Genomic DNA, 11,821 nt, shown 5'->3' on the forward strand with positions numbered 1-11,821 from the left:
GACAGTCCTCTGAGGGAAATAGGAGGGACTTCAATTTCCATTTTGGTGAGGAGGCTATTGAAGCCCAGAGAAGCTAAAAGACTTGTTCAAAGTGTCACAGCAAACCAGCCCTACTTTATACACCAGTTGGGAGGTAAGAGATACAATCTCTATCACCCAGTTCATTCAAAACTGGACTAGACCATGTTAAAGAGACTTCTAAAGTGCTAGGGAACTGCCCTTTGGGCCAGTGTTCCACAAAGACACGTCAGAATGGATGATAGATAATGAAATATAGAAATCATGTTATCCCCAACTTCCCATACACTTTAGTGAACAGTTTGAGTGTCCACCTATTCCAAGAAAACTTTCCAGAGAGCCTAAAGAATGGATTTGGGTTTGTGTTAACTCCTATCTATTTTTCCTTCTGTTTCACCTACCTGTTCTCCTAGAGGTTTTTTCTTCCATCGCTAGTTATCCAATACACGACACACGGCTCTCTTGCATTTAGACCCCCAAAGCAGGTACAGAGAGTGGCATCAAGCAGGGAGCCTGGAGGCACTCGTTGGCTCCCTGGGAAGGCTGGGGAAGTACCCTTGGTAAGAGGGGGTGTGTGCCCGCTGTTGAAATATCAGCTGCCAAAGAAGTTCCTGAGTCACCCAGAGCCTTTTCTCTTCAGGCCAACCATGTGTTCGCCTTGCCCCAAAGGTCAGAACTAATATTAACAAGCTACTGCAGAATGGGGAAATGAAAACCAGCAATGTAAACAGGCAAGATCTGGATTTCCTTGGGGCTGGTTCAGATTGGTCTTCAGTGTAAATCAGCACGATCCCCTACTGGAAAGTGATTTGGCAATATGAAGCAAGAGCAATAAAAATGTTCATTTCTTTTGTCCTAATTATTCCACTCTTGGGACTCAATCCTAAGCCAATAACCACCAAAACATAGAAAAGCTTAAAGCACCAACATCTTAATTTTAATTGCAGGGCTATTTTCTGATGGCAACAACTAGAATGTAACCTTTAAGTCCTCCAGGAGGAAAAGCAGCTCTTTGGGTCTTTTTTGCAGACACTGAGAATGATGGTTTTAAGGCTATGGAATTCTGGGGGAAAAGTAATTATGCCACAACTCTGGGTGAGGAACCTAAGGATGTGAAATTATGCTTTTCCCTGGACATTGGGCATGTCTATTATTTCTATTTTTATGTTATCAAAAACAAGTCACTAACCTGTTGATGCTCTTGCTATTGCCCTTTATTTGTTCATTCATTCAACAAATATTTATTAACTCCTAATATGTGTTGTGCGCTATATTAGGGGATGGGGCTAACAAGATGAATCAGATATGGTCATTGCTCTCAAGCTCTTGGCAGTCTAGTGACAGAAATAGAAATCAGTGGTAGCTGTGCATTGTAAGCGCTGTGACAGAATGGACCATAGGGTGATGTGGGGGCCCAGAGGAAAAGATCTAACTGGGGAGGTTAGAAAAAACTTACTCAGGAAAATATTCCTTGAGCTGATTAAGACAGGGGTTGAATCCTGGCTCTACTGCTTCTGTGATACTGGGGTGAATTCACTGAACCTCTCTTAGCCTCAATGCCCCTTACAGTGTTGCCCTGATAATGAAATGAGATAATGCATATGGAAGAGCCATAGGTTATATTGGAAGACAGTGCTGCTCTGGAACTTGGGTAGCCCACTTAAACTCTCTTGGCCTTGATTTTAATAATCTGAGAAACAGAGCAAAGAGGAAGTACCTGTCAGGCCACATCCTAAGGGATGCTATAAGGCCCAAGACAAATAATGACTACAGGGTGGGCTTGATACAGCTTCCCCATCTCACTCCCCCAGCCCAATAAAGCCAGAGGCCCTCTTCTAAATCTTACTCCACTAGAGTGCTTCTTTTTTTCCCTCATTTTCCCCGTGGTTTATTGAAAAGGTTCAATACTCACTATTTTGCAGCCTGCCACCCCCCAATATGTTTTGGGATCTTTCCATATCACTACACATAGAACATTTCATTATTCCCCCCCTTTTAAAAAAATATTTTATATTGGAGTATAGTTGATATACAATGTTGTGTTAGTTTCAGGTGTATAGCAAAATACATCATATACTGTTTATTCTTTTTCAGATTCTTTTCCCATACAGGTTACTACAGAGTATTGAGTAGAGTTCCCTGTGCTGTATAGTGGGTCCTTGTTTCTCTATTTTATATATTGTAGTGTGTGTATATATATTAAAAAAGCGAGGTAAATTTGAACACAAAATTAACAATTTTAAAGTCTATGATTAAATGGTATTTAGTACATTTTGCAAAGATTTCATTTATATGAAATATCAAAAATAGGTAAACCCACAGGAACAGAAAGCAAATTGATGCCATAAAGGTGCTGGTGGTGGAGGGCATAGGGACTAACTGCTTAATGCGTAATGGGTATGTATTTCCCTTTGGGGTGATGTTTTGGAACTAGGTAGAGGTGATGGTTCCTCATTCCTTTTATTATTAGTTTTTTAAATATGGTAAAATATACATAACATAAAAATTAAACATTTTTAATTAAGATTCTTTTGGCACAAAAGCATATAGATCAATGGAACAGAATAGAAAGCCTGGATATAAACCCACACACCTACTTTCAATTAATCTTGGACAAAGGAGGCAAGAACATACAATGGAGAAAAGACAGTCTCTACAGCAAGTGGTGCTGGGAAAGTTGGACAGCCTTATGTAAATCAATGAAGTTAGAAGACTCACACCATACATGGAAATAAATTCAAAATGGTTTAAAGACTTAAATATAAGACGTGACACCATAAAAAAAAAACTCTTAGAAAAAGAACATAGGCAAAACATTCTCAGACATAACTCCTGGTAATATCGTCTTAGATCAGTCTCCCAAGGCAAAAGCAATAAAGCAAATAAGTGGGACCTAATCAAACTTAAAAGCTTTTGCACAACAAAGGAAACCATAAACAAAACGAAAAGATGACCTAAGGACTGGGAGAAAGTATTTGCAAACGATGACCGACGACCATCAAGATCTTAATTTCCAAAATGGAGTGCGTTTCTTATTGCTCCCTCCTCCGGCCGCAAAGTTCCCTTCGCGCATTCCCCCGCCCACATTTACATGCAGGGTTACGCCAGCCACTCCCTAGTCGCTGGGTGCCGCAGCCCTCTTCGTACTCAGGGGCGCAGTCTGAACACTGTGGGCGGGGCTTCGGTCGCTGCGCGGTTCCGCCACTTAAAAAGTGGTAAAATCTCGTTTGTAAGTAATCGAAATCACCAAGGGGACTTTTCAGCAGAGCAGAAACGCAGTCAGACTCAGGCACGTAAGCCAGTGTCGGGTGGTAGGGGCAGGAGCCCAACCACTGGCCTTCCTCTCACTAGTCATCGCCCCTAGGCTACCACACCGCCCCCTTCAGCTTCCGCTTCTCCAGCCAATGAAAACTGAAGGGCTTGAATCCCCGCCCCATGTGTGTCCGACCCTTTTGCGGCACGCACAAGAACGCCTGCGCAAATGCGCGCGCGGAAGGCCAGGCCTGGCGGACACAGGAATTTTCGGGTTTTGGCTCGCACTTACGTGGGGCGCGGGCTTAAAGGCATTGCAGTTAGCTGTCAGCATGTTGCGCGTGGTGAGCTGGAACATCAATGGGATTCGCAGCCCCGTGCAAGGGGTGGGAAACGAGGAGCCCAGCAATTGTACCGCCATGGCCATGGGGCGCATTTTGGACAAGCTGGATGCTGACATCGTCTGTCTTCAGGAGACCAAAGTAACCAGTGAGCGCTCAAGAATTCAGGACCCCTACCACACGTTCCCTTTTCCGCTAACTTTTGCTCTCTGCTCCATATCATTTAACTTTCCCATTTCTCTATCCTTAGAGTCCTCCCCCTAGAGCCCGTCTGGAATCCCAATCCCCCCTCTATATTTCGCACTCCAGCTAGATCTCCTAATTCCGACATCATCTCCTGGCCTCAGCAGAACCATAATTCCCTCCCCCTTGCAATCTCCATCTTCTTTCAGATCCTCTAATTCCTACTCATTCTCCTGACACAGCTCAGTCCCCCAAATTTCCTCCCGCCACACACTTTCCATCTCCCACTCCCAAGACAGACACCCCCACTTTCCCTTTTCTGCCCCCAGTTCATATCCTTTAATTCTCACACCATCTTTGCCCCCAGTTTAGACTCCCTAGTTTCCTCCTTTTTAAACTTCTATCTCAGATCCCCAGTTCCTCTTATCTCTACCGCCATCTCTCCTCCCCAGCTGAGAGCTTCTCATCATTTCTACCTCATGTCCCACCCCAAACTTAGACCCTCTAATTCCCTCTCCCCCACAGCTCAATCCCCTGATTCCTTCCCTCTCCCACCCACCTCCCTCTAAGACCCATTACCTACTTTCCCTCCATCCTCAGTTCAAATCCTTGAATTCCCTCTCCTACCTCCTACTCCCAGCTCAGATTCCCAGTTCTCTCTCCCATATGTCCCATTTCCCACCCCCAACTTCCTCCAGTCACCTAGTCACCTAGCCTCCTCCCACCTAATTCTTCACCTCCCATTCAGTAGTCTTCCCCTTTCTCGTAATTCTGATAACAATTCCCTCTCTAGTCCCCACCTTTTTTTAGCTTCTCTTCTTATCATAGGTACTTGATATTCTCTTCTACCCTGGCTCTGATGTGTGCAAGAAATTAGCCTACAGCTGTAATTCCAAGCCTTTCTGTGTCCTGGGTCCTAGTTTTATCTCTGATGTAATCTTACATCTTTTTTTTTTTCCAGGGGATGTGCTGACAGAGCCCCTGGCTATCATTGAGGGCTGTAACTCCTATTTCAGCTTCAGCCGCAACCGTAGTGGCTATTCTGGTAAATCGGGCTTTCTGGGGACTTTAAAGTGATGGAGACAGGTGGGAAAGGGTTTTCAATATTTAATGAGAAGGTAATAAGAAATGTAGGCTTTTCATCCAAGAGCTAAAGCCATATCAGGTTATATGAAGGATAATTTTTATGTATAATATTGGATCTCAGAAACACAGTAGTGTGATGGTTAGTTGTATGAGCTCTGGAGCCAGACTGCCTGAGTTTGGATCCTAGCTCACTTCCTAGCTGCGTACCCTCTGGCAAGCTACTTAACCTCTTTATGCCTCAAGTTCCTCAGCTGGAAAATGGAGATAATGTGTACTTCTTAGGGCTATTACAAGGACTAAACTAATTAATCCATGTGATAATAATAATAGCTAATTATACCCCAATAAAGATGTTAAAAAAAAAATAATAATAATAGCTAACATTTTCTGAGCACCTACCATGTAAAGCACTTAGAATATTAGCTGTTATTAATCTGCAGCTTTTCTAGATGAAGGAACTGAAATTCCAGGGTTTGAGTAGAGGAGTTGCCTCAGGCATCCATGGCCCTTGAGTTGGGGGAGTCATCAAGAGAGCCACACTTGATGAAGATGAGTCGGGTGACCTGTGCAGGGGCAATAGACTGTGCAACAGGCTGTTGGCTGCCAGGCCTGCTTAGAGTACCCTCTCTGTCTCCAGGTGTAGCCACCTTCTGTAAGGACAGTGCTACCCCAGTGGCTGCTGAAGAAGGCCTGAGTGGCCTACTTGCCACTCAGAATGGGGACGTGGGTTGCTACGGAAACATGGATGACTTCACTCAAGAGGAGCTTCGAGCTCTGGATAGTGAGGGCCGGGCCCTCCTCACACAACACAAGATCTGGTAATAGCCCACATCCGCCTGTCACCGAGCATTGCTGGTTCAACTCTGTGAATGTGGTGATTCTAAGGCTTGCCTTATAAACATACATTCACCATAGAAAACTTCCCAAACTTGCCTTTCCTGGACTTCAGTCCTGGCAAGGCAACCTGCTATGTGACCCTGAACAAATCATATTCTCTTCTGAGCCTTGAGTTCTCTATTTCTACAGGGGCGGGGGCGGGGGGAGAGGGAGCCTGGCCAGGAGGACTAGCTCTCTTTTTTACCACAGGTGCCTCAGAAGCAAGTTAGCCAACTTTACTGCCCCAGGTTGCTCTCTTTCTGTGTCCTGTCTTTGTGAATGGCAGGACCATCACCTGGTTTACCTGAGTGTCATCCTAGATGTAGTCAGTCCTCAAGTCCTGTGTATGCCAGCTTGTTCATGTCTCTCTATCCCTTTCCTTCACTTCCATCCCACAGACAATCATTAAGTGGGAGCCACATGGTGTGGGGAGGGGAAGGGTGGCTTGAAAGTGACCCCTTTTGCGGGGGCCGGTTCTATTCTCCCCAGCACATGGGAAGGGAAGGAGAAGACCTTGACCCTAATCAACGTGTACTGCCCCCATGCGGACCCTGGGAAGCCTGAGCGGCTCGCCTTTAAGATGCGCTTCTATCGCTTGCTGCAGATCCGAGCAGAAGCCCTCCTGGCAGCTGGCAGGTACTGCAAACCTGGGCAGCAAGGCTTCCTTGAGCTTGTCCCGGGTGCCCAGCCCCGTGTCAAGGTCCATTGAGAGGGATATGGGATCTTTGTCTTTTGAGTTCATTTACAGCCTAGTTGTAGACACCAGCAGGCCCACCAGAATAGACCCTGCTGTCTAAGAGCTGTGGGGACCAGGTAAAGTGATACAAATATGGGTTTTGTACTCAGATACCTCTGAGCACCTATCCCAGCTCCTCTTTTACTCACTGTGAGCCCGAAGGCTAGTGTTGCCCCTATTTTCTCTTTTGTAAAATAAGTGTATGAATCCCTACCTCAGAGTATAGTTTTAAGGATGAAATGAGATGAGGAAGGTAATGTACTTGGGAACAAATGAAAAGTCTTATCCCAGGGAGGGACAGGAAAGTGAGGGTAGGTTGACATAATCGAGGGATGCTTCCTAGAGGGAGTGGTACCTGAGCTCATCTTTAAAGGACCAGAAAGATGCCATTAGGTAGAGATAAGTGAGACAATCATGTCAAACAGGGAACAGGGTTACCTTTGGAGATCATAATTGTGTTGGTCAGTTGTAAAAGGCATCAAGGTTATACTGAAATTGGAGAGGCAGGCTATTATGACTTGCCGTTGGACCCTACCTTGACCTCTGTGTGGCAGGTGGTCTATCTGAGATCTTGGGCCCAGGAGAAAGTAGATGGGCCAGGACTACTGCTTCCCTTTCTGAACATTCATTTTATGTTTTTCAGCCATGTTATCATTCTGGGGGACCTGAATACAGCTCACCGCCCCATCGACCATTGGGATGCAGTCAACCTGGTAAGGCTCCCTCTAGGCCTTTGACCTCACTCCTGACTATGGTTCTGTTTAGCCAGCCAATCAATGCTTTTTTTTTTGGCCCAGGGGCAAGCTTCCTTCACGGAAAAGCAGAGCTTAGTTTGAAATTCTATTCTCCAAGCACTGAGGATTGTGCTGTGGACTCAGTTAGTAGTCAGTGCTGGCTCGGCCCCTCAGAGCTCTCAGCATGGTGGTGGGGTATGGACACATGACCAGTCAATTATAGAATGGTGTCTTCACGGCTGAGGCAGAGACAGCAGCCCAGGAGGTTAGGAGAGCCTGGAAATAGGAGTCGGGCCAGCCAGGACGTCAGGGGAGATATCTTAAAATGGCTGAATCTTAAAAGATGAGTAGAACAGAGCTTTGGGGTGGGAAGCAAAGAATTCTAGCATGATGAGCAAAGGATGCAAGGTGAGAATTTGGCTGGTGTGCATTGAGAACTACAAGTCCCATTCTTGTTAGGGGGTGACAGAGAAGGAAGGTGAGTAGCAGGAGATGGGGCTGGAGAGTTTCAGTCAGATTTCAAGAGCCTGGAACTCCACATTGCCTTGATCATTTCCCTAATATACTATGTTTCCTGCTCATGAACCTTCAACACCTCTCTGTTACCTTTGTGATGCAGAGAAAACACACAGGCCTGGCATTCAAAACTCTTTCTTGTCTGCACCCAGTCTCCGTTTCCATTCTCCGCACCGCTACACACTCCATCCACTCCAGCCAGGTTGTCTCCTCTCTGCCCATTGCAAAAGTTATTCTCATTTTGGCTTTTCTCACTGTCCTCTGAATTGGTAGGCATCCGCTCCCTCTGTCTTCTTTTCTTGTGTGAACCTCTCATCTCTGAGTCCTTCTATGCCAATGGTCCTCAACCCTTGAAAGTACATTAGTACAAGGAGCTTTTACAAAAATGTCAATACCTTGGTGCAACCCTAGACCAATTAAATCAGAATCTATTGGGTGTGGAGCCAGGGTAACAGTATGTTTTGAAAGTTCCCAGGCTGATTTTATTGTATATTCAGGCTTGAGGACCACTGCCCTAGAATCTCCAAGTCAGTTCTCATCATAGCTTGCCTCATAAGGGGAGGGATAAGTAACTTATGCTGGCACAGTCCAACTCAGCAGTAGGCTTGGCTCAAAGAAGAGGCTGTAGGAAAATTCCTTGATTAGTTTGCAGAAGAGCCACAGGAACATAAATGTGTCTCTCAGCTGGGAAAATGAGCAGAAATGAGATAATGAGAGACTGGTGGTGGTGGTAGTGGTGGTGGTGGTGGTGGGGAAGGGAGTGTACACTACAAACTGCAAGCCTTCAATCCTCCCTACCTTATTCCTTATCGGTGTTTACTTAGTCTGTTTTTGCTGCTTCCTGTGATAGTGTTATATACTTTTATGCCTTCTCTTCTTAGTTTAGAAATATCTTAGATATCTCGAGTGCACTTCCTATATTCTTTTTTTCCCAAGGAAAGAGAACTAATAGTACCAGATCACATGAGAAACACAATCTTTCCAAAATAACAGAGTATGTCTACTTCCCACAAGACCAGCTCTTCTAGTCTCATCTCCCTAAATAGTACCATCGTCCTCTTGGTTGCTCCAACCAGAAGCCAGGGAATTGTGTTAGTGTTCTTCTTCTCTACCCGCCTTTCCCATTCAATTGGTCAGTGAGTACTGTTGATTCTAGCTCCAAATCATCTCTTAATTTCATTTTGTCTCCTCTGGCACCACCCTAGTCTAAGTGACCATCACCTCTTGATAGTCAGTCTGGTTGCCCCTCAAGTCTTTTGGGTATACTGTCCCCTCCCTCCACAGGCCCATCACAGAAGTTGTTCTCTCAATTTGTAACACCCTCTGCCTGGGTTACTCTTGCTCAGCCTTCAGATCTGGATCTGGATCTCAGCTCCAGATCACTTCCTGAAAGGAAGCCTTGTTGGTCCCCAAGACAAGATCATGGTCCCACTTTGTCTCTAGTATCGTGCCTGGCACATAATCAGTGTTCTTTGAACATTTGTTGCACTGAATGAGTGGGTGAGTGGATTGGATGGATGATGAATTAGGGATCAGAGCCAAAGGAAGTATTCAGACCTGAAACCCTGGAGCCCCTCAGCTCAGGAAGGGGGTGTGGTCAGTGAAGGCTTTGACACACACAACAAGATAAGCCAAATAGTACCAGAGGGTTTACATGAAAAGGCAACAGGCTTCTTAACTCCTAACCTCAGCCCTACTTCCTGGAGGTAACCACTTTTAACTTGCTGTTTTCCATTCTCTTGGTGAGCAGTTCTGAGAATTGCTTTGATTAACTAACAGCAAGCTTTCAGATCTGGGATTTATGGCCCAGTGCAAGGTAGAGGTAGCCTGATGCAGAGGGGAAAAAGAATCATGGCCTTTTAAATCAGTAAGGGTGGAAAGTGAATCCCAGCTCTGCCAGTTCTGGACTGTATGACCTTAAGCATTCTTCTTTGAAACAACCACATTTTCTTGTCTGTAAAATAAAGCAGTTAATCTAAGCCCCTTCCAGTTCTAGGCGTCTAGTTCTACCTCTTTCTTTGTCCCCCTTCTCTTTCCCCAGGAATGCTTTCAAGAGGACCCAGGTCGCAAGTGGATGGACCACTTGCTCAGTAACCTGGGGTGCCAGGCTGGTTCCCATACGGGACCCTTCATTGATAGCTACCGATGCTTCCATCCAAAGCAGAAGGGGGCCTTCACCTGCTGGTCCACAGTCAGTGGCGCCCGCCATCTGAACTATGGCTCTCGGCTTGACTATGTGCTGGGAGACAGGACCCTGGTCATGGACACCTTTCAGGCCTCCTTCTTGCTGCCTGAGGTGATGGGCTCTGACCACTGCCCCGTGGGTGCAGTCTTAAGCGTGTCTTCTGTGCCGGCAAAACAGTGCCCACCTCTGTGCACCCGCTTCCTCCCTGAGTTTGCAGGCACCCAGCTCAAGATCCTTAGATTCCTAGTTCGTCTCGAACAAGATCCTGTGTTCAGGCAGTCAGCGCTGCAGCTCAGCAATCAAACACCGGTACAGATGCGCCAAAACAAAGCCCGTGTGCGCTCGACCAGGTCTCGGCCAAGTCAAGCTGGTTCCAGTAGGGGCCAAAAAAACCTGATGAGCTACTTCCAGCCATCCTCCAGTCGTCCCCGAGCTGCTTCTAACTTGGAGCTTCCTAGCCTGGGCACCCTCATGACCCCAAAGACCTCAGAAGAGGATGTGATGGCCAATGTGGTGGAGGGGCGGGCCAAGGCTTCAGAGGCCAAGGATGAAAAGGAGGTACGGACCTCATTCTGGAAGTCTCTGCTGGGGGGGCCCTTGCCCATGCCCCTGTGTGGGGGCCACAGGGAGCCGTGTGTAATGCGAACTGTGAAGAAGCCAGGACCCAACCTGGGCCGCCACTTCTACATGTGTGCCAGGCCCCAGGGTCCTCCCACTGACCCTTCCTCCCGCTGCAGCTTCTTCCTCTGGAGCAGGCCCAGCTGAACCAACCCAGGCCTAGGGATGTCTGGCATGGTTAACCTTGTACATGGTCTGAGGCCAGCTTCCTCCTAAGCTACTTCCTCAAGACCTCCTTCCCACCTCCTCTTCCTCCTCCACCTTCCTCAGGGACCCTTCCCTTTCCTCTTTTTCTTCTTCCTCCAAGGCCTCCCTTCCTCTCTCTTCTTCCTGCCTAGCTCCCCCTCACTGGTGAGCTTCTTTTGTCTTAATGCTGTGACCCAGTCCCCCACCCCACTTCCCACCTTCCTCTCAGAATTACAGAGGAACCAGTTGCCCCAGGAAGTTGTGATTTTAAACCCCTTCCTTCCTTCCTGGGAAATGTATCTGTGCCTAAATAAAGTACGTGTCTTTGTTGTAGTGCACCATGTCATGTGGACATTTTCGATGTGCTCCATAAAGCTGAGTCAGAGACGTTATCTCAGTCCCGGGTTTGCCAACTGCCTGTAACCTGATGATATAACTTCCAGGGAGAGGGGAGGAAGGAGGATTGGTGCTTACCATTAAAGTGCTCTGTTGAGTTGTTGGGGTTCCCTGCACTGCTGAGGTTGGATCAGCAAGGGAGGTGGGTGTGGTGGGGCAGAAAGCTCAAGTGGGCTGTGTAGCTTTAAACCACTGTTTCTCAACTGATGTGTCTCACAGCTGCCACAAATGGGCTACAGGGTAGAAAGAAATGGGTCCCTCAACCCTAGAGTTGCCAGGCAGGACCAGGAATTGCACAAGTTTCAGGAAAGATTGCCTCCTAGACAAGTAATACCATTAATTCACCCAAGCATGCCATGCAAATGTTTTCAGTGTGTTATGACCTAGAAAGTTTGGGAGCATTGCCTTGAACAAGTTGCTTGCTATAGCCAAGCCTCTTTCTCACCTTGGGAAACAGAACTGATAAGTCTTGTTTTATAAGGTGCTGTGAGAAGCAAAGAGGATAATGGATTGAGGAGGACATCCATTCTCTCTGTTGGAAAATATCTCCAAAGTTTTGGGGAACCAGTCTTTTTCTCCAGGCAGATTGGTTTGGGCTGATTCCACCTCCTGGCTTCAGAGGCTACCTGGGGCCTGAGTTTCTGGGCCTACGCATGAAGAGTCAATCCCTGGATTCTTGTTGAAACCATGGGGA

General features: G+C 46.7%; 1 protein-coding gene across 3 annotated transcripts; it reads left to right on the top strand.

The window, feature by feature from the left end:
• Positions 1 to 3,501: 3,501 nt before the first annotated feature.
• APEX2 (apurinic/apyrimidinic endodeoxyribonuclease 2) lies at positions 3,502 to 11,111 on the top strand. Of its 3 annotated transcripts, none has more exons than XM_060001933.1 (6): positions 3,502 to 3,759; positions 4,756 to 4,839; positions 5,518 to 5,698; positions 6,246 to 6,392; positions 7,136 to 7,205; positions 9,784 to 11,111. In XM_060001933.1, the coding sequence occupies exons 1-6, from the start codon at positions 3,603 to 3,605 to the stop codon at positions 10,690 to 10,692; spliced, it is 1,548 nt and encodes a 515-aa protein (XP_059857916.1). In that variant the 5' UTR covers positions 3,502 to 3,602; the 3' UTR covers positions 10,693 to 11,111. The 3 variants fall into 3 exon arrangements, with proteins under 3 accessions (XP_059857916.1, XP_059857917.1, XP_059857918.1); XM_060001935.1 differs by having other exon boundaries at positions 3,643 to 3,752; XM_060001934.1 differs by lacking the exon at positions 6,246 to 6,392.
• Positions 11,112 to 11,821: the final 710 nt, after the last annotated feature.

This window comes from Delphinus delphis, chromosome X, assembly GCF_949987515.2.
Source record: "Delphinus delphis chromosome X, mDelDel1.2, whole genome shotgun sequence".
Taxonomy (NCBI): Eukaryota; Metazoa; Chordata; class Mammalia; order Artiodactyla; family Delphinidae; genus Delphinus; species Delphinus delphis.

What these genes read in the sequence shown, in the direction of transcription:
- APEX2 (XM_060001933.1), top strand. Translation starts at nt 3,603, where the DNA reads ATGTTGCGCGTGGTGAGCTGGAACATCAATGGGATTCGCAGCCCCGTG. An exon ending in TCAGGAGACCAAAGTAACCA is followed by an intron (nt 3,760 to 4,755) that starts GTGAGCGCTCAA and finishes TTTTTTTTCCAG; the next exon opens with GGGATGTGCTGACAGAGCCC. An exon ending in CTCACACAACACAAGATCTG is followed by an intron (nt 5,699 to 6,245) that starts GTAATAGCCCAC and finishes TATTCTCCCCAG; the next exon opens with CACATGGGAAGGGAAGGAGA.